At 42.7% G+C, this 22,900-nt stretch overlaps 1 protein-coding gene across 2 annotated transcripts; it reads left to right on the top strand.

The window, feature by feature from the left end:
* The first annotated feature begins 19 nt into the window (after positions 1-19).
* Positions 20-21,447, top strand: LOC134452577 (proteoglycan 4-like). 2 transcript variants are annotated; one of them, XM_063203049.1, is made up of 16 exons: positions 20-396; positions 5,691-5,822; positions 6,901-7,053; positions 7,857-8,003; positions 8,205-8,288; positions 8,656-8,733; positions 9,093-9,158; positions 10,867-10,950; positions 11,074-11,154; positions 11,994-12,095; positions 12,583-12,729; positions 13,109-13,151; positions 13,248-13,305; positions 13,533-13,674; positions 13,805-13,987; positions 19,430-21,447. In XM_063203049.1, exons 1-16 carry the CDS (start codon positions 388-390, stop codon positions 19,859-19,861), a joined length of 1,941 nt encoding a protein of 646 aa, XP_063059119.1. In that variant the 5' UTR covers positions 20-387; the 3' UTR covers positions 19,862-21,447. The 2 variants fall into 2 exon arrangements, with proteins under 2 accessions (XP_063059119.1, XP_063059111.1); XM_063203041.1 differs by having other exon boundaries at positions 6,898-7,053.
* Positions 21,448-22,900: the final 1,453 nt, after the last annotated feature.

The raw sequence follows: 22,900 nt of genomic DNA, 5'->3' as shown, positions 1-22,900 counted from the left end.
TTTATTAAATCTTATTTACTCTCAAGTATGAAAGTTCTGAGCTGTCACCACATTCCCGCATGCTTCGCTTCAGCTGATGAATGCACTGACGTATAGGCTGCTCAACTGGATGTCATGCGCACCTTCCCTTTCCTTTTTTCTTGTTTTTTCTCCCTCTGGTCACCCAATCAGCAAAGGCTGAAAGCTGCCCGGTTAAACTGGTCCGGGTGCATATGATGTATTTCAACACCCACACAATGTTTTCTAACGCTCCAACATTCGCGGTAAAGTCTCCAACTTGAGTTTAATTTAAAAGAATGTCATATGTCTGTGTGGATTTGTCAGCCAGGACGAGCAAGAGTGGGATAAGACGCCGCTTTGGGGGCTAGCAACAAATCTAGAGAATAAATGGCAAATGTAAGTACAGTTTCCACTCTTTTTCTACGGCTTCTAGCGAGGCCAAACAGTACAGGTGGAGCTAGGTAGTACTCCAGTAAAGGCTGTTTGTTTTGTTAGCATGTTAGTACTAGTGCCAGTTGTCAACTTTCCTAAGTCAAAATCCTATGGAAAATGGACCTGGGTCATTATCCCATTAGCAGGTTGAATTTGTTACTGAACTATATGTTACTGGATTCAGTAGTCAGCCTGAACGTCCAAAACCCTGTGCTTTGCTGTGGCAGAGGGTGAATAAAGCCATGGATAATACAGTCAATCCGGAAAGTATTCACAGCGCTTCACTTTTTTCACATTTTATTACAGCCTTATTCCAAATGCTACAAAAGAATCTCTGTTGTCAAAATCCTACACAAATTATTCCCTTATGACCATGTGAAAAGCAAGTTGTCTTGACAGTTTTGAAAATGTATAAAAAATAAAAAACAAAGACATCATATTTACGAAAGTATTCACAGCCTTTGCTTAATACTTTGTAGAACCACCTTTGGCAGCAACTATATTCATTTTTTCATTTCGAAATGAAAAGGGATTAAAAGGGAGGTCATCGTTGTGTGTTTCAACCTTTCAGTACATTGAGATTGTAAGTTACATTTTGAGTCTGCACCTGGCTAAAATACATGGGTATGAGTTTTGAATGAAATCCTATGGAGAGTATCATAATCTGCTTCTGTAGTCATAGTGCATGTTGACATGCATGCCTCTTTAGGTGTAATTCAGATTTCCAATGTTGACGGCATCCATACATCGCCAAACCATGTCAGTCCCACAACCATGCTTGACTAGCCAGATGATGCACTTTTTGTGTAAAACTCACTTGTTTACCACCACACATGCTTGACACCATCTAAAGCAAATGTGTTTATCTTGGTCTCAAGAGAGATGAACAGACCAAGGATATGGATCACTGGAACCATGTCGTGTGGTCTGATGAGACCAATATAAAAATGTGCTTTAGATGGTGTTAAGCATGTGTGGTGGTAAACAAGTGAATTTTACCAAAAAAGTGCATCAACTGGCTAGTCAAGCATGGTAGTGGGACTGACATCGAGGGAATGTATAAAGGCCGTCAACATTGGAAATCTGAATTATACCTAAAGAAGCATGCATGTCAACATGCACTGTGACTACAGGTGCAGATCATGATACTCTCCATAGGATTTCAAAACTCACACCCATCTATCTAAGCCAGGTGCAGACTCAAAATGTACAATTTCAATGTATTGAAAGATTGAAACACACACAGATGACCTCCCTTTTAATCCCTTTTCATTTCTAAATTTAAAAATGAATGTATTTGCTGCCAAAGGTGGTTATACAAATTATTAAGCAAAGGCTGTGAATACTTTTGTAAATATGATTTCTTTGTTTTTTATTTTTATAAATTTTGTCAAGACAACTTGTTTTTTACATGGTCATAATGGAATAATTTGTGTATGATTTGATCCATTTGTAGCATTTGGAATAAGGCTGTAAGATAATAAAATGTTAAAAAAGTGAAGTGCTGTGAATACTTTCCGGATTGACTGTACATGGGTTCATTGTGTTCATAAACGCAATGTTGTGAGGAGGGGCAAGACACTGGCAGCCAACCACGTGAGCTAATTTTTTGACCGACAGTGGTTGCAAGCAATCAGAGGTTGAGTTGTGCGCAGCTAGTGTCGCGCAGCCAGGAGAAAACAAAAATTTAGAGCCCATGTGTAAGCAGGACTAACACCACCTCCTTTAACCATAATACGCCATGTTATTTTATTATGATAAGTTATCACACCTAAGTTTTTAATTTTTGTCCTCATAACCCTACAACAACCCAATTGAGACTGTAAGTCAGTGGTTCCCAACCTATGGGTCGCCAAAGATCCACAGTGGGTTGCGAAGCCCTCTTAATTTTAAGGGGTTTTATTATACTACCATATATAGCCCATGTTGAATAAATGACGCAACAAAATGTAAGTGATACATCAAACATTTATTCTATATTTGACCAAAGACAAATTGAGTAATACAATTATAACTAATGAGTTTTCGCAGGAAGCAGAGTATCAAAGTATCATCCTCTCGGTTGGGTCACCAATGTTTACAATGGTGAAAATATTGGTCCCTGAAGAAAAAGGTTGGGAACCACTGCTGTAAATCACTGTGTGTGGCCTACATCAGGGTAGTCACTCACAAGCCAAAAATGTGAATGTTTTACATGTTGGAAACTTCAGCCCAAGATGCATAGGCCTACCAAAATAATGTAAACATGTCTTGTCATTGGCCGGTTGTGGGAGTTGGCTTCATTCAGACTACTTAAATTAACTTTTATAATGGAGACAAAATGTATTTTTGAACAGAATACTAATGTATAACTAAAACGTATTTTTGCACACGTCAGTATTTTGGGCTGTGTACGCATGCTGAGGCCTCAGTTTCCCATTTCGACAGATAGGAAATTTGGATAATGCGTAGGTTCATTAATGCTGTTGTGAAGAACAAAAAAAAACACTTTCGTTTTGGTCTGTGAAAACGTAGTCAATGTTTTTCTAAGGGAGCCATTGAAGAATGTTGACTAGTGCTACCAGAACAGCTTCCTAGCCGTGTTAGAACAACAACTGGCACATGCCTGTGCCATTCAACTCCTTTCATTCGGATCCAGATGTCTGTTTAACTTAATCACCTTCAGATGCCTTAAAGATACAGTGCTGGCCAAAAGTATTGGCACCCCTGTTCTTTTATTTGAAGGCCTCATTTTTTCCCCTCCATTCATTTCAGTTGGCAGGGAAAAAATGAGGCCTTCAAAGAAAAGAACATGGTCCCTAAAGTCAAATATGGCAGAGCTTCCCTGATGTTTTGAGGGTGCTTTGCTGCCTCTGGCACTGGACTGCTTGACCGTGTGCATGGAATTATGAAGTCTGAAGACTATCAACACATTTTGCAGCATAATGTAGGAGTCCACCCCCGAATCCTATAGAAAACCTATGGAGAGGTCTCAAAATGGCAGTGTGGAGGAGAAAGCACCCTTCAAATCACCTCAAGGATGGTCTAAAATTCCAGCAGAGCGTTGTAGGAAACTTTGATGGTTATCAGAAGTGGTTGTTCACAGTTATTTTGTCTAAAGGTTTTGCTACCAAGTATTAGGCTGAGGGTGTCAATACTTCTGTCCGGCCCATTTTTGGATTTTGATTCATTTGACTTCTTTTTCATTCTCTTTTGTGTTTTTTCATTGCGAGACAAACAAATGAAGATATTAATGACAAAGCATTTGTGATTGCAATCGTTTTCTAGAAGAAATTGAATATTATCTGACAGATTTGAAGGGGTGCCAATACTTTTGGCCAGCACTGTATAGATAAGAGTGTAGCATTTTTAGATGGTCATTTTCAAAATATATACTACACAGGTTTGTCCATTTTTGTAACTGGGTGTGCTCCACCATTCATGTTCAGTGTCGCTGTGTTTCAGAAAGTGTCTTGTTATTGACGTAGGTCAGCTATGGGTGTTGTATTGTCATTCTTGGCCCTGCAAAGTGTAAAAGGAAGTGGCATTTTTATACAGTGCGCTTTTAAACATTCAACTAACTCATATAAGGTGTATACTTTGGAAGTCACGCAGTAACACCATCAAATGTCCCATAGAAGTAAAGGTGCCGGTATGCTTGCTGCAGGATACGCGAGCGCGTGCACGATTCGTTCATGAACGCGTTAACATGCGTATTTGATGACAATTTCGCGCACGTTGGACACGGCAGCCAAATGCGTGCGTCAGGTGCAATATCTTCAAACTCTGCGCAGTTCCACGTGTGTGTTTGAAAACGACAATGGCAGCAACTTTTAAGAGCGTCTCATTGAGTTTGTCCGAAATTTCAAACTTTTGTGATCCTACTTCCTTGTTGCACTTTGAAAAAGGAGCATGCACATACAGAAGTAGTAGTAGTATCCTTGCCCAGGGAGCCAATCTTTTTGTTTTGTGGTTTTCCTTGCCATCTGTGTTCCCAATTTTCGCATCCCAATGCTGCGTGCTCTCTGCCCCCTGGATGATACCGCCAGTAGGCCTATTTTGCGTCTTGGTCAACTGCATTTGAAACAAGCATGTGCTGTCGGTTGCTCGCGGTGACGCGCGTAATTTACAGCTCGCAGCAAGCATACCGGCACCTTAAATGTGACCTGTATTATTTAATTTGAATAATCTACTTAATATCTACACTCACCAGATACTTTATTAGGTACCTGGCTAGTAGTAGGCTGGACCCCCTCTTGCATTCAGCACTGCCTTAACTGCCTACAAACAATACTCAGACAGGCATTGCAACAATGCTGGGGTGCAATTCTCGAAACCGTAGTTGCTAACTATGCTAGCTACTTTGTTGTTTGCAATGCAATTTCCCATTGGCAACTACCCAAGTTGCTAACAGGTTAGCAACTATGCTTTCGAGAAACAAACCCCTGAATTGGTACTAAGGGGCCCAAGGTGTGTCAAGAATATACCCCCCACACAATTACATCATTGGCCTGAACTGTTGATATAAGACTGGATGGATCCATGTTTTCATGCTGTTGACGGTCCTACTATTCAAGTGTTGCAGCAGAAATTGAGTCTTATTGCACCAGGCAACATTTTTCAATCTTCTGATGTCAAATTTTAGTGAACCTGTGTGAATTGTAGGCTCAGGTTCGTGTTCTTAGCTGACAGGAGTGGCACACAATGTGGTGTTGTAACGAGTGGTGATTTGAGTTATTGTTGCCTTTCTATCAACTTGACCACTCACTTCTGACCTCTGGCATCAAGGCAAAGAAACTCACTGGATATGTTTTTTTTCTTTTTCGGACAACTCTCTGTTAACCCTAGAGATGGTTGTGTGCAAATACTATCCAATTACATCAGCAGTTTCTGAAAGTCAAACCAGCCCGCCTCCACCTGCCACGTTCAAAGTCACTTAAAACTGACCATTATGCCATGTCTACCTTCCTTCATTGGCAGAGACTTTGTTTCCTCCACGGAAGCAGACGTGAGAGTGGAGGTGATGAAATAAATAATCAAACCAGGCCGCCTGCCGCGTTCAAAGTTAAATCTGACCATTATGTCATATTACCTCCCTTCATTGTCGGTGACTTTTGTTTCCTCCACGGAAGCAGAGGTGACCGTGGATAGATTGTAATGTTGATATGTTACATTACATTACATTAAATTGCATTTGGCAGACGCTTTATAACCAAAGCCTGTGTATGTATATGTATCCAATATGTATCTGTTCCTGTACCCCACCGTCTCATTCTCAGCCTGAAGGCAGAGGAAAAGTGAAGCCAAGTCGTCCACCCCCTCCTCCACCGTCACCAAAAGGCCAGACCAGAGCTACACCTCAGATACAACTGGACGGGCAGCAATTATATGACATCCCAGAGGAGACACAGGTTAGTCTCATCGGTGGCATTTACTGTATTGTGGATTAGGGGTGTAAATAAGAATCGAAATGTATCAATATATCGCAATATAATATCACGATTGAATCGAATCGCATCGTATCGATTCGTGGGGCATTCTGAGGTATCGAAAAGAATAGAATCGCTGGCCCCTGCCCAATGCCCTTGCTCCATAACATAATAGAAGTGGAGAAGTAATTGGAAAAAAGCAGAATCGTATTGTATCGCATCGTGGGGCATTTTTAAGTATCGAAAATAATCAAATCGAATAATAAGATATCGATATTGAATTGTATCGTCATGATGAACCCCTATTGTGGATACTACTAGAAGGCTACAGCAATCGAATCATAGTCGTCACAGCTACAATTTATATTGGGGTCAAGAATATTTATATTCTTCATTTTTATTTATAAGCATTTAAATACATATAATACCCATTTTAATACATATAATACCCATTTTAAAACTCTGAAGAAATTGAATTCCAAGCTGGTGTAAGTAGTAACTGAGGGGTTAGGTTTGGTGGGGGTATGCCGTGGGAAAAATAGGTTTTGTCTTGTCTGGAGGCATGGAGAAGGAATGTGGGATAAACAACAGGCCATAGTGAAATGAGTTAATCGCATTTAAGTGAACATATCTTTTGTGTATTTATGCTTTGTTCTCAATTAATTATCAGTAATGTTCTGCCCTCAGCATAGAGACAGCTCCTTTGCTTTTTGAAGTCTTTTGATAGTCCATGAAACATCATGTACTGGTAATGTGAGAAAATGTTGCCAGACACAATTCTATTTAGCAGTTACTGATGGTATCTCACAGAACAAAAATACGAGTGAACAATAAATAGCACAACAATAAGAGAAAAAGTAACTACATCTCATAGGTAAATCTATGTGTTGAATTGATGTTCCAGTGTGAAATTTCTCTCTCTCTCTCTCTCTCTCTCTCTCTCTCTCTCTCTCTCTCTCTCTCTCTCTATGTCCTCTCTCTCGCTCTCTCTTTATGTCCTCTCTCTCGCTCTCTCTCTCACTCGCTCTCGCTCTCTCTCTCTCTCTCTCTCTCTCAGCAGCCTAAAATCAGAGCTAAAGTGAGACCCAGTCGTCCGCCCCCTCCTCCCCCGTCACCAAAGGCCCAGGCCCGTTCCCCACCAACACATCAGACAATCACCACACCTCAGATACAAGCAGATGGGGAGCTGTACGAAAACCCAGATGAGACGCAGGTGATGATACTGTGGCAATGGTGTAGGTTTAGTTTGGGTATGCTAAATTGTTTGGATATGCTATTTTTGCATTATGTTTGTGAAAAAAGTGGTGGGGACAAGCTAGGTTCATCTCAAAAGTGATATGGACGTGTCCCCACCGTTCGTGCTTAGGTACGTGATATTACAGCCATGCCTGTGACAATGACTTGACTTACTGTCCACTCACCATGGAAAGTTGGTGCCCGGGCCTATTTGGTAGTGCTTCAACTCAAAACCAAGAAGTTATCAAAAGAAAAAGGTGGAGGTGCACTGAAAAGCGTGTTTTGATTCTCAGCTCATTGTACTGAGAGCTTAGTCCTAATGGTTAGGGAGTTGGTGCGAGTGGTACTCAGGAGAGGAGAAATATCTACCCTTAGATCCCTAGATGTTTGGTTCCAGTAAAAGTGCATGGTTGGGTTGGGTGCAGCTTTGGTGCCTGTGCCAGTAGGGAGTTGGGGGGGTGCTCTCCTGCTCTTTTACAAGGCCTAACTCTTGCTCACCTCATAAAGGGGTGACTTATGACCTAATGACTCTGCCTATGAAGTTAAAGGTGCACTGTGTAATATTTTCAGCATTTTTTTTTAACGAGAATTCATGCCTCCCAATATTCGTGAAAAGATAATATTGGGCAATAGGCAACACAGTTTTAATGACCAGCTCAGTCTTAAAGTGTATCCCAAGCTCTCACTTCAACTCAGAGAAGGGTGACCCGCTTTCAAACAAAGTAAAGTGTGAATAGAAAGAATGCAGCTTATGTCTCATACAGTCTCTCTCCTCTCTAGTCACAGGCCAGGAGGTATGAGAGTGCTCAGGTTGACGGAGGCCATGCGCAGCAGAGAAGCCCGAGGTCCAGCCTGCATTCACAGCTCTCTCTGCCCACACAGCTTCCTCTGGCCAAGGGGCCCCACCAGGTTACCGGCAACTCGCAGGTGTGTCAGCAGGGTGATGTTTCAGCAGGGGTGGGGAGTGCTCTCCTGCTCTTTTGCAAGGCCTAACTCTGGTTGGTGTGTCTGATGGCGTTCTTTCTCTCACAATTGTTCCTTTACACTTTGATTTTTTCTGACGTGTCACTACATGTAAAGTATGTGACAAATACACGTACATGACCTCTCCTTCTTTTCTCTCTGCAGGCCCAGATTGTCCCTGCTGAGCCTCTGTACATGGATCCAGACGAAGAGCCTCAGTACACGGACCCATATGAGCCAACCTCCCCTGTGAGACCATCACAGTTCACCATACAGCAGACACTTACATGCATTCATCAAAAACATGTATTTTAAAAGTCTCTCTTATAATTATAAACGCACACTGTGTCAGGTGTGCACGGCGATCCAATACTTCCAGTCAAAAAGTGCAGTCAGACAGATATTTTTTAATCATTTTTTTAACTGCTAATGGTTTATATGCTTATCTTAGCTGATTGTCTTGGCTTATGAACAATCACACAAATGAACACACACACACACACACACACACACACACACACACACACACACACACACACACACAGACACCCAGACACACACGCACACAAACTGGGGAATAATTCAATTACATTTGATGCATTTCCCATTTCCCCAGGAGAAGGAGAAGACTGCCCCAAAGACTGGCCCAAAGCAACTGCAGCCTGAGAAGAACCCCCCTGGACCTGGTCCTCAGGTAACAGAATACTTATCTGCACTGTTTTATTTAGTCACAAATGTCTACAAATATATAAAAAGCCATTTTTGTAGCCATCCAGATTTAGTCACAAATGTTTGCAAATACAGTATCACCATAGCAGACACTTAAACACATAGTCAAAAAGTGCAGCCAGGCAGAACTTAAAAAAGAAAAGAAACTATAGAAGTGCTAATGGTTTATATGCTTTAGCGCCTTTATGTCCATGGCTTGATTATCTTGGCCGATTGCCTTGGCTTGTGAACAATCACACAAATGAACACACACAGACACACACACACACACACACACGCACACAAACTGGGGAATTATTCCATTACATTTGATGTATTTCCCAGGAAAAGGAGAAGACTGGCCCAAAACAACTGCAGCCTGAGAAGAACCTCCCTGGACCTGGTCCTCAGGTAACAGAACACTTATCCACACTGTTTTTTAAGTCACAATTTTTTTTACAAATATCTAAAAAGCTACCTCATGTTTCATGTGAATTTTATTTATTAATCATGTTCATGACATTGGGTTTCAAAGGAGCATATGAACCCAGGAGATGCCTTTTCTTAATTGCATTTGGCCACAGCTGTACAGTACAGAAAGTTAGTTAAGTTTGAAAAAGTTTTAGTTTCAGATGCTTATCTCTGCATGCCCTTTTGTACCACTTTTTTTTTTGAACTGATGATCTCTGACTAAAGGGCATTGTCCCTTCATCATGATCAGAATAATTACTTTCACTCTCTTACATGCGTACGTACAGCACATGTGTGATTGTGGTACGGTAGGATTGTGGTAGTGGAGGTGTAACAATTGTCAGGAACTCTTCTTTATCTAGAGACACATCCTCTTTTCTCCACCATCTCTCTCTCTCTCTCTCTCTCTCTCTCTCTCTCTCTCTCTCTCTCTCTCTCTCTCTCTCTCTCTCTCTCTCTCTCTCTCTCTCTCTCTCTCTCTCTCCTAATACAAAGACAAAATGGTGAGCTATTGCTCTGTGGCACTTAACCAACGTTTTATATGAGCTGTGTCGTTAAAGTTGATCATAAATCTGCCAGTGTGCTGACCGCCTTGCCATAGTTCGTCACCAACTCAGTCTAGTCAGGCAAGAAAACTCTTACCAGGAGACAAATGTTTAAGGCTTTAAGGCTAAAAATGGCGGAGGTTTCGACTGAAGAGTCTGGCAAAGGACTTGAGAATCCACCATACAACTTCAAGGCTTGGGTATGACACTGTTTCGCTTTCCTGAAAGAAAGTGTGGGTTCGACCTCATTTGTGTTATCCAGTGTAGTGGGTCATTTATCAGAAAAATGTCCTAGTGTGTTTGTATGTTATTGTTGGCTGTGTTGCACCTTGACTTATCCATGTCTAGATAGTTGTCTTATTGTGTTTAAAAACGTTAAGTGACTATTTGATAACCTTTATAATTGGAGTTTCACAGACAAAAAACGGATGTATGATTTTTTCCAACACAAAATTTTTCGAATGCCATATATCATCCCAGTCATCGTATTCATTGGAAATATGAAAACACAGCGATCAAGGTACTAGCATGGCATTGTTTTGTGATGTCTACGTAAGTTGACCAAGCCACACAATGTGTGCGTTCCAATATGGGACCCTGCGTCCTCCACTTGTGCTTGTGGCCTCGGGAAGTAATATGTTGTGATGACATCACTGACAGCAGCATTAGATTTCAATATCTCGCAAAAGCTCAATTGTAAAGTCATTTTCTCATTTTGAAACAGGACGGTAAATAAAGAATAGTCCCCCAAAAATTGTTTTGGCTAGGGCGACAGCGGGGAAACGTAATTATTTTCTCCACGAAGGCGGGCCATCTGAAAACTGTGAGGCCACAAGCCCAAGTGGAGGACGCAAGGTCGCATATTGGAACGCACCCACTGTTGCGTCAAGGTGGAAAGAATGTCAGCAAGTGAACTTTGAACTCCAGCTATCTGTGTTTACTTACTGAAACAATAAGCCCCCCCCCCCCAACGGAGCGATTGAGTCATTGATAATCTCAAAATAAGTCCAAAGGACACATTGGTATATCAAATGGCACTATTTGTTGTTTTCACTCGTTAATATTTTTCTAAATTTTTTTTGTGATGTGATGTGAATAACTAGGGTGGAAGCCCCGCTTTGCCTCCAAGACGTTCCCATCACAGCCTCAAAAAGCTCACCAGGCAGAACTCTGTGGAGGAACTGAAGGTGTGGCGTATTTACATTTCGTATACATTAGCTGTTTCTTTATTTAAACAGTCTCTGAGTGCTTTTGAGGGTTAGCCTTTAATCAAGATTGGCTTTGTTTGCTTATCTCCTTGACATGTTCAGCAAGAACCACCAGAGGAGCCTTTGTATGTTGATATAATAGAGGAGCCCATTTATGTGGATCCGGACGAGCTCAACCTTCCGGTAGGTCAATGATTATATAATAATAATGCAATATTATGTAACATAATATTAGGCGCTTTGTGTAATATTATTAGAAATTAATTTTCAGAATTCATGCTGCCCATTCACAAATATTACCTTCCTCATGAACACTTACCACTACCATGAAATTCCAAGTATTCATTTTATGACTGTGAAAATGGTACTTTTCATGCATGAAAAGGGGCATCTATTCCATGGCCGCCATTTTGAATGTCCAGAAATGGGCATTTTTTTGCTGCAAAACTTACTGCACTTTGGTCATACAAGTAAATATTAGTTTCCTACTGAGTAAAGATCAAATAGGCACCACAGTTTCATTGAGCAGCATGGTCGCCAGGGCTTGACACTGGCACCAGCCAACCGGCCAAATGCTGGTAAAACTTGGCTGTGGCTAGTAATGCTTTCATTGTCACTAGCCAATTTGGCTGGCAGCTTATTCCTTGGTGTGACATACGCATCATAGCCTATATTCTATTGTTCGCCCCTTCTGTATCAATTGTTTGCATTTAAATTCACAAAAAAGCTCAGTAACTCAGTTTCTATTTGCTTGATATACCTCCACGTAGAAAGCTATACACTCATCTTGCTTTAGCACCTCATCTTCTGAGGTTAGACGTACACTATGATGATAAAAAAAAAAAATGAACGATATAAAATTGGTGGCTAGTGGCATACCTGAATGGCTAGTGACTCGGGAAAACCACTAGCCACAGAGGCCAGTGGGTGAAAAGTTAATGTCAAGCCCTGATGGTCGCAATACCTACTCCGACCACAATCCTTGTGTGTGTGTACTCTATCTTCCACACTTGTTACTGTAGGTCCTCACCAGGAAGCCCAAGCCTTCTCGGCCTCCTCCTCCCAAAAGCAGTTCCCTACTACGCCACTCAGCCTCTGAGTCATCGCCTGTGGAGCCATATAAGGTACTCTGATGTTACATGTGTCATCTTTGCTGTCCACCTCATAAAGGGGTGACTCAGGACCTAATGACGCAGCCTATGAAGGTAAAGGTGCACTGTGTAATATTTTTAGCTGGGTTTTTTTTCTTCAGATTTCATGCTGTCCAATATTTGTGAAAAGATAAAATTGGCCAATAGGCAGCACCGTTTTAATGGGCAGCATAGTTGCAATACCCACTCTGGCCACCATCCTACACAGTGCACCTTTAATGCAAATGGTGTTCCTTCATTTCCTTTCTTAAATGATGTTTCCAACTCATCAGCTCATAGCAGGATATACAGTATCGATGGCACTTCTGGTCCAGCTCAGTCTTTAAGTGTATCCCAATCTGTAGGGGAGGACAGACTCTCACCTCAACTCAGAGGGGCGACTCGCTTTCAAACAAAGTGAAGTGTGAGTGTAGAGAAATGGTATGCAGCCTTAGTCTCATACAGTCTCTCTCCTCTCTAGTCACAGGCCAGGAGGTATGAGAGTGCCCAGGTTGATGGAGGCCACGCACAGCAGAGAAGCCCGAGGTCCAGCCTGCATCCACAGCTCTCTCTGCCCACGCAGCTTCCTCTGGCCAAGGGGCCCCACCAGATTTCCGGGAACTCGCAGGTGGGTCAGTGATGTTTCAGCAGAGGCACACGTCAGGGCGGCGCAACGACAGCCCGTGCCACTATTGTGTGGATTTTTTTGTTTGGTTGGTTGGTTTTAGTGGAGTATCTAAGAAGAAGCATATTGATAGCAGCATATCAACCACCAATTACTAATTAATTTATGGGCATTAAATGCTTTTACTCCACTTGATATCTGAGCCCCCCCAAAAACGTCTTTCACCCAGGTACAGGTTGATAAATGGCCATGCTTTTTACAAAGTGAAGCATTATTTTCTCAGTGTCTTTGTCACTGATAAACTGTGACATCGCCTCAAAGAACTGATTCAGTGTGATTTTTTTTCTGGCTAATGTTGTATGTTGTCGTTTGATCGTTTTAGGAGGAGTTGGACATGCTAATGGAATGGTGGAATACTACCAAATGTGAGTTCTGTTTGTTCGATTGTGTAATATAATGCATATATGAGTTAAGTAACAATGCCTCAGTCCTGCTGTCTGTACTGTACCTGTGTCTTTCAGGCTGGGAAAACATATATGAATCTGACATCAACAGCAAAGTCCAAGAGCAAAACAAACAGTAGGTTTTAAGTTTCTACATGTTGAAATTTGTTCGACATACTTCCTGTTTATCTTTACTGTCCAATTAAATTTGAAACATTCAAAAGCACCACAGCCAGAGTGCACCTGCTTGACAGAAAAATGTGAAGTAGCACTCCTTGACGACCAGTACTCCCAAGTGAAGAGTTGACTTTTTAGAATCGACGCCACTATCGATTCACTGTTACTTTTTTCCCCACTATCCAGAACTCTTATATCTGAAGCCCAAAGGGTCAGGCTGGCCCTGCATCTGTTCGAGTGTCTGCTGTTTCACCGGGTGAAGATCTTCAACAACCACATCACCCAGCTCTACGGCCTGGGAGACAAACTGGACCAGACCAACAAGAAGGCAATGGAAATAAGTCTTTGGACTTTTTTGTCTACTATATCCCTGTCTATTTATTCCTTGCAATGTCTGGTTACTGTTGCTGTACAGTGTACACCTAATAGACTAAATAAAATCATTCATTCAATTCAAGGCCAGGGTGGCGGGCATCACAGGGGGCAGTGTGGCGGCTGCCACGGGCATCGTCCTGGCCCCCTTCACTGCAGGCCTGTCCCTGGCCGCTACGGCCATCGGCGTCGGGGTGGCGGTCCACGGTGCCAAGGGCGGCTCGTCAGCCATCACCGACAAGCTGTACAGCGCCCAGGAGCGCAAGAAGGTACATCTCGTTCCAGAGGCACAGCACATTATATACAAGCTTGGCAAGACAGACTATGACGTGAAAAGTGTAGCCTAGCATCACGCCATTGAGAAAAGCTGTGGCATTGTGCATAAGGACCCACACACGCTTATGCATAGGGACCAGGGATGCACGGTTGAAGCATAAATGCAATTTCGTTGTGTGCAGTGTGCAGTGAACACTTGTGTGTTGTGGAATGCTGTGTCACAATGACAATGGGAGTTGGAGTTTCCCAGTTGCGCTTTCATTTCACTTCATTTCTCGAAACCATAGTTGTTATTTGCAATGAAATTACTCAAGTTGCTAACTAGCTAACAACTACACTTTGGAGAAACACAGGCCTGGGGTGCATTTCTCAAATCCATAGTTGCCAACTGCATTAGCTACTTTGTTGTTTGCGGTGCAATTTCCCATTGGCAACTACGGTACTCAAGTTGCTAACTAGCTAATAACTTACGCTTTTGAGACGCACAGCCCTGGGATGCATTTCTCAAAACCATAGTTGCTAACTATATTAGCCAGACATGTGGACTCGAGTCCAGTGACTTGGACTCGAGTCTGACTCGAGTCAGCGCGTGTGAAGACTTGCGACTTGAAATTTCAAGATCAGAAAGGACTTGCGACTCGACTCGACTTGCACGCCTTTGACTCGGGACTCGACTTGGACTTGACAGTTGTAACTTCCAATGACTTGGCGTGACTTGCCATGTTGGGTCTAAAAAAAAAGTACAAGTCCAACCCTTGTTTTCAGAATGCAACAGCCCGCCCACATTCTTTGTTTGAATCACGTCATTGTCCTAAACACAGAGAGATTTTAGAATGAGAGGGGACATATGGCGGCCATCTTGGTGACGCCTCCGGGGTGCTATTTCGCGATTAAGTAGACCAGATCTGAGAGTCAATGGGAAAAATGAATGGGGAAACTGAGTATAGGACGGAGGGGAACCCAGCGGTTGTGAAAACCATATGGTTGAAACGACCGTGAAAAACTGATCAACCTAGACTACTTGGTTGTGTCATACGAGTCAAAATAAAGCTTTTTGAGCCACTTTTCTCACGGTTTTTTTGACAGAGCGCAGGCGCAGTAGTTCCATAACGGCACGAGAGCAACGGCTTTTCACGACTGAGCATGTGCATAATTTCGCGTGCGCCGATGCAGCCAGATGATTGGATCACTGTCAACGCAGCTCAGCAGGCACATTGGCTCTTGTTACCAGAAAGGCGGGAGATGTGCGGGTAGACGCCATATTTGCGTTACGAATCTTCACCGTTAATTTCTGTGTACCTGTCCTATCTCCCCTTACTAGAATATTTCTGCTAAGCAGTGCTATGCCATTGGCGGCCAGATGCGCCGGACGCGGCGACCAGTGGCAACAGTGAAACACCATTTGCGAGTCTCCAGAACAAACATAGCCTACATTTTAAACCATCGCGGAAGTTAATTTATCTCCCTCTCAGCCCCAACTCATTTTGCATTCTTAATAGGGTAGGCTATGGAAGTTTGCACTGTGATCAACAAATATTTTCTATCAATGTTCAATGTAGGAAGTGTGTGTGGTGGGGCGCTGTGATGTGCAATACGTGTATGTAAGCTACACACGTGAAGCTCTCGCTCTCTCGCCCCTCGCTTACGACAGAAATTCAGTGAGAACCAATTGTCTAAATATTTTAGCTAAATGGTGATGGACATTGATTGTTGAACATTAGGCTATTTAAGCAGTTGAAATAAAAAAGCACACACTGCTGACATAACCGAACCACAGGACTTAATCTATTGTTGTTTTATAAAAGAGTACGCCTATCCGTTTTGCTTTCCCTGTCCTTTATGAATGCGCTTGCCTTCAGCCCCCGAGGGCAGTTACAGTATGTTCCGCTCCCACACACAACATGCTTGCGAGTCAGTCACTTCAAAGTGAAGTTCAGCCTTGCGAATAATTTCCACCATCGCGGACAAAACCACGTTATGATGGATATGTGGCGAGGTAAACGTTACGAATATGGCCTGCTTTTAAGTTTCCCCCAACCCAGGATGTGTCCGTAGGCTATGGCTATTTCACGACCACAACTCCACGCGCTGAAAATGCATGTTAAGCTCGCGCTTCTCAGAAAGAGTAACCTCTCGGTAACATTCTTTGCATTGACCAGCCACTATCGGTTGAGTATTAGAATCAATACAAAAAGACACGTTTATAGGCTACATGTCTTAGTCTTCCAGCATGCAATCGAAAATAGGCGAGCAGAGTGGTCTTGCATCCATCAAAAGAGCTCCACCGGTTGCCTACTTTAGATGCTGGGTGAATGGTTCCAAAGGGAAATAATTTAGCCTATAGCCTATTCATGACAGTCTTGCAAAGAGACAAGACAAACGACCAAAATTGTCAAATAATTGGTCAAGGCGCGAGATGAGGAATACTTCATGGCTATTGAGAAACTAAGCGCAAGCTGCTTCCTGCGAAGCTTGCGCTTGAGGGCTATAAACAAGCTATGCGCCCCGAACCTCACTGCTTGTTGTTCGATGACTTGAATCGAAACATTTCTAAGGACACCAGAGCTATCTTTGATTCCTGGAATACCGCCTCAGCCAGCTGAAAGCAGAGCAGCAGTATCCCATATGTCAAATGGTAAGATAATGCCATACCTGTTCCTTGAAAGTTTTAAAACTCAGCCTTGACCCACTATCATGTCAGCCACATCAGTTCAAACGCAATCTTTAATGCAGCCTATCGTGAAGTTTAAATGTAATGCGAGGTAGAGGTCGCAAGCTACTGCTGAGCAGCGCAATGGGCATGGGTCGGCTCCCGTGGATAAAAGGCATGTTCCCTCTCGCGTGCTGCTCTCAGCCCAATCATTGCGCGCGCGAACCTTGTATCTCGTGGTGTCGACACCGCTTTATCTTATGTTTCTCACAGTTCGAACTACATGCTTTGTTTGGTATTTTGGGGGAGTTTGGAGTCGCAATTACCGCTGCTTGGAAATGACACGTTAGAGCTACACGACGCCATCACTGGAGAACTGGGATGTAACCCTGTTTTCCAAATTAACAAAAAATAGGAAACATACAAGCAGAACTTTGTTTGGCTACAATCTATGACCTGGACGGTGAACTTAATCTTTTTGAAGAGGCATGAACAGCATACAAGTGCCTTTGTGGGGGAGGAGAGGGCGATTGGGGAGAACAGGGAGACGAGAGCATGGCGCGAGGCGCATATTCGTTCGGGAAAAATGAGAGCGAAATGTTGGATAGGGCATTACACACCTTCCTTCTTCCTACACTGTAGAAGCGCAGAAGGTTGCCTCGTTGCCATAACTGACATTCTGCAGCGCTAACGCCATGTTTAATTGACAGCGTGCTGGCGAATAGTCTAGTAGCCTAATATAATTAACAAGATGTGGATTAATGACTGTGCAAACGAAGTTATAGTTAACTTGGACTGTGACGCAGTAAAAATGGTTGGTGATGGGCCATTGCGGCGAGAATGTGAGGGGGAAAGCCACAATGCCGATATCAGCTTCAACAATAGTAGAGTAGTAGAGTAACTTTATTGATCCCCAGGGGGAAATTCATCATTACTTTACCAGGAATTTAATCCAACTAACTAGGCCTACTTTGTCCTCATTTCTTAGCCCATATGGACAAGTGTCTACTATAGACTATAGCCTAGTGCTGCACCATGCATGTGCTCATTGGTGGGTTCACAGTTATGACACTGTCAATGCTCAGCTTTTGGTTCACAGATAATGGGATGAAGTGAACATCATGGACCAGCTGAGACAGGGCTGCCTGCTGAGCTGTGCTATTAACTCATCATCCTGTCTCACATGTGTAGCCCCACTCCCCAGACACACACGCACACACACACACACACACACACACACACACACAGACACACACACACACACACACACACACACACACACGGCTCAATTAAAAAAAAAGAAATTTGATTACCCCTGCTGTATGTCATATCTTGATGAGAATGATGAGCTTAATATGGTACCTTAGGGAAAATGGCGTCTTTTAAAGCCAAACCAAAATGTTTACATTAGTCGAGTGTTACACTACAGTAAAGAGAGGGGGGGAGGTTTGGTAGCACCTGTAAGACATGAATAGGCTACTACTTTCACCCTTGGCCTTTGTGGGTAAATTCAAACATAGTACGCTGAAAGTGTGAATCCGCGTTTTCAGGTCGGAAGTGTAATATGGCCCCCTAATGTCTTGACAAAACCTTCCAGCCAAAGCGGTCAGCGGCGCTGCCTGTGCTCCTAGTGAAAAAGTTAACCATAGTCCTGTCCTTAGCGTTATGATGCTAGAGTCTGTATAACTTACAACCTTGACTAGATATGACCGGCCCACCACCAAGACCAGGGTGGAGTAGTGGAGTAGGTTTATGCCATCAGATGATGGAACGGACACACACACATACGCACACATTCTTGCAAACAGGACTATTTGCCCACTGGACAGTACATATTTGGCATATGGTTGCTCCTTTGTTTAAGTACAAATTCACATGAAATGTATTTTTATGTGAAAAAAAAATGATTTTAAATGTCATTTTACATACACAGCACAAGCAGTAGACTGATTTCTCAGCAACTGTTTTAGTAATTGTCATCTTTTTACTCAGGTCTCATTATTATACTAATGAATTTATGATCGAAATTGTGATTGCAAGTAGAAAATCCCTTTGTGACTTGTTAAGGACTTGAAAAAAAATGAGACTTGGACTTGGACTTGACTTGGCTGGGGTACGACTTGGACTTGGACTTGACTTGGTCAGATGTGTCTTGACTTGTGACTTGACTCGGACTTGAGTGGAAAGACTCGAGACTTACTTGTGACTTGCACATTAGTGACTTGGTCACACCTCTGATATTAGCTACTTTGTTGTTTGCGGTGCGATTTCCCATGGCCAACTGCCCAAGTTGCTAACTGGCTAACAACTACATTTTCGAGAAAGACACCCCAAAATTGGGTCCGGCAGGCTTCTCCTATGGTGTCATGCTAGCTAGACCAACCTGACACCCAACAGTCTTCTCTGTCCTCCTAGTACTGTATATTCTGCTATGTTGGTTTCTTTGTTCACTCATATTGGAATGTGTATGATGTTTGACAGTATGCCAACTCTAATTTTTTCAATCAACTCTGTTTAACCCATTGTATCCTGGAGACACATATACGCTGCATTCTGGCTCTTGAGATTTTTAGATGTTAGAGCTGAATGAACACATTCTAATGCAAAATGAGGGCCTTAGCTTTTAAATGCAACTCATTTCATGTTTGTATGTATTTCGGAGTTTGAGATATTTAGGATTTAATAGGCAGAGGCCACCCTTTCCCAAAAAGGGCTTAGGCAAAAATGGGTTGAATGAGAATATGTTATGATTTAGTTATCTATTATTTATCGTCTCATCTTTAAGGTACAAGAGATCCTGCAGGAGCACCAGGTCCAGCGGCAGGACGTGGACGGCTGCCTGAAGTTCATCCACACGGGCATGGAGCGGCTACGCCGGTTCGAGCCCTCGGCGCAGTGCGACGTGGAGGAGGAGGTGGCGAAGATGGCCCGGGTGGCACAGATCCTGGGCAGCAGAACGACGTCTGGCAGCGGCGGCAGTGGTGTAGATCCGCGGGCCGCCAACGGCTGGTCCCCAAGTAGCCTGCAGGCTCTGGCCACCAGCATGAACATCTACTTTGACGGAGAGGAGCAGCAGCAGGTGAAGAAGGGCCAGGAGACTAAGCTGGCCCGGAAGATCCGAGAACTGGCCAGACAGATGAAGTGTGGAGTGGACGAGCTGCTGCAGACCAGGAACAGGATACGCACCGCCGTGGAGCAGGCAGAGAGGGGACACTGACCAGAGGATAAGTAGGATGTTCCTCCTTATATAGACTCCTACTTGTAAGGACTCCTACTATTAGGCAGCTGTTGCCTAGGGTTAAAGAGACGGACTTTATATCAGAGGGTTGCCGGTTCGAATCCCACCCTTCCACTCCCTGTCTCACTCGATGGCTGAGGTGCCCTTGAGCACGGCACCTAACCCCACATTGCTCCAGGGACTGGAATCAATACGCCTGTAAACAACTGTAAGTCGCTTTGGATAAGAGCATCAGCTAAGTGTAATTTAATATAATGTAATATAAGCAGCCTGCTTGGTTGTATATCTATGCAGTTATAAAACAGAGGCATTGGGTCATGCGCACCAATGATGCTTACACAAGCTGATCACACACGCACCACTACAATTAATTGAAACAAAAAGTTGGGCCTCTTTGGGCCTCCACGAGTTTGTGCTTGTGTCCTCGTGCTTCTCTGGTGCCTTGCCTCTGTGGAGAAAAAGTGTTCCCGCCATCAGCCTTGGCACAACATCCCGATTGCAAATGAGGAAACGACCTTTGAATTGCACTTTTGCTATTAAACGTGCACTGTGTAAGATTTTTAGTTGTTTATTTCCAGAATTCATGCTACCCATTCACTAATGTTACCTTTTTCATGCATACTTACCACCACCATCAAATTCTAAGTATTCATTATGATTGGGAAAATCGCACTTTTCATACATGAAAAGGGGGATCTTCTCCATGGTCCGCCATTTTGAATTTCCAGAAATAGCCATTTTTATATATTTTCGTGGATGTCAGCAAGCTATTAGAGGCGAGTTCTATTTTGTCGGAGCCGCCCATTGACTATCCATGCTATGCTCGTGTGAAATTGGGTTTTGGGGGTCAGATTTGTGTCGGAAGCGAAAATGCTACGCAGTGCTGTCGGAGCCAATGTGCGGAGGCCCTAAGTCTGTCCTGCCAGTCTACAAGCTTGACGCTACAGCCAGAGGGCCAGACTATATTTGTATATGCCAGTATATTTTCTTTTCTATGTATCGTTTGTCATATCATTTGTCCTTCCTTGACTATTAGCCCAAAGCAATTTTGTATTTTGTACGAATATCAGGTATTTGTGGATGCTAATGTGTTATTATGCAAAAATACTTAATTGTACAAAATAAATGGAAAATAAAATTATGCACCTAATTTCATCAAGCCAGTTTAGAAATTCAGAGTTGAAGACCTGCACATGGATGTCAGTAAAATAAAATGTCAAAGCCCAAGCGACTATACAGTACATTTGGCACAGATGATTTGCAATATGGCTGTGGGGCGTGCTAAACCCATTTCATACTTTGATCTGTCGTAAATCTAAATTATAAAATGTACTTTAATACTGTGACCAGTAATAAAAGTTAAGTTTAAATAATGAAGAAAATCAAATCTACCACAACTAAATGTGCTCCTTGCTCCACCAAGGGCATTTACTTCCTTGAAAAACAAACCCAAAATACTTTCCTATGCCTTTACTGACACTAGCGTATCTGTCTTGAAGAATCTCCTGAGATCATATCTTTGAAATGCAGACAAACAAACACATGCAGTAGATGCCTATTTGTGTTGTCATATTTCAGAGATGTGGTAGAAGTTGAAAAATGTTTAGAGAAGCAATGATAAAATTGACATCCAAATAAAGGTGATAGATTTGTAGCTGACATTGTCACTTGTGATGTAGATTTGTAGCCAACATTGTCACTGCATCAATCATATTAATACATTCAAGCATTTGTCTACCTACACTACCTCACAAAAACGAAAGCAATACGTTTACTTGGTCAGCGTTTTACTAATATGAGGTCCTTCTTTTAGACAATATAGAGGCTATTCAAATGGCAGCCCTGGGGCCAACTGCGGCCCTTGGACGGCATGGTACTGGCCCCCCACAAGCCCTTTGAAATACGGAATTGTTTTTTGGAATTGGACACGGGACATTAAAATACAGGAAAGTACATCTAAGAAATGCAAAACTTTCTGGGGCAGGACACCCAGACCCCCCACCTCAATGAAGTGTCCCGTATTGTTTTTCATTGACAGTCGGCAAACATAATACACGTGTATAGTTCGGCCTCTTTACTGGGAGGAATTTGAAAAACTGGCCCTCATTGACATTTAATTGAATAGCCCTGATATAGAGCATCAGGAGGAATAGGTTGCACATCATTAAATGCACACATACACACCTTAACCAAGTTTAGCCTAAGGCATCTGCAAAAGACACCTGCTGAATGCCGAAGCCCTTTTGGGAAAGGGTGCCCTCTGCCTATTAAAACCTAAACATCTCCTCCGCCTCCGAAGCACATGAAAACATGAAATAAGTTGCATTCAAAATCTAGGACCCTCATTTTGCATTAGAGCTCCATGTCGCTCCAGACGCCAAGGGTCAAAAGACGTTTACACTGCTTCAGGTTGAAATGGGTTAATTTCCTTCGGGATTAATAATATTACTCTACTCTACTCTAATCTACTCCACTCTAATTCTTATTGTACACAATTTTATGTGCGAATGCGAGAAAATGTGGTTTATGAAACTTTATGTTTAAATGTCTATTGTTGTAATTCCTATTATGTGCTGGTAAGTATTTTTGGGAAACTCAGCCCTGCACATTTTTTGTCTGTGAAATATGAAAGTTAAAATAAAGATGTCTCCATGGGAAACTAATGACCCATATCTGAGGAACAGGTTTCACAAGCTTGTTTACGGACGGACACTAATGGAGGTCAGTACGTCACCATACTTATTTTCTTCAGGGCCAAGTCATGCTTTAGTTTCAGTGACTCAGGAAGTCTGCTGCAGTGGCACGCAAGGTCCTGCGGTGCAATGGAAAAGGTGAGTGCAGACACTTAACTATTATGTCCGCATTTTTCATAATTCACATTCAGGGAAATTAAGGACTCAGCCTCATAATTTGTAATAATACTGTGTATTATATTATAATATGTATGATTTATATTAAATCAGAAAATTATATATGTAGGCCTATATATGTATATTACATCAGAAAAAAAGATTGAGG

The sequence above is a fragment of the Engraulis encrasicolus genome, chromosome 1, assembly GCF_034702125.1.
Source record: "Engraulis encrasicolus isolate BLACKSEA-1 chromosome 1, IST_EnEncr_1.0, whole genome shotgun sequence".
NCBI classification, from domain to species: Eukaryota; Metazoa; Chordata; class Actinopteri; order Clupeiformes; family Engraulidae; genus Engraulis; species Engraulis encrasicolus.
The sequence above is the reverse complement of the archived record's forward strand: the minus strand, read 5'-3'. Positions and strand labels throughout refer to the sequence as shown.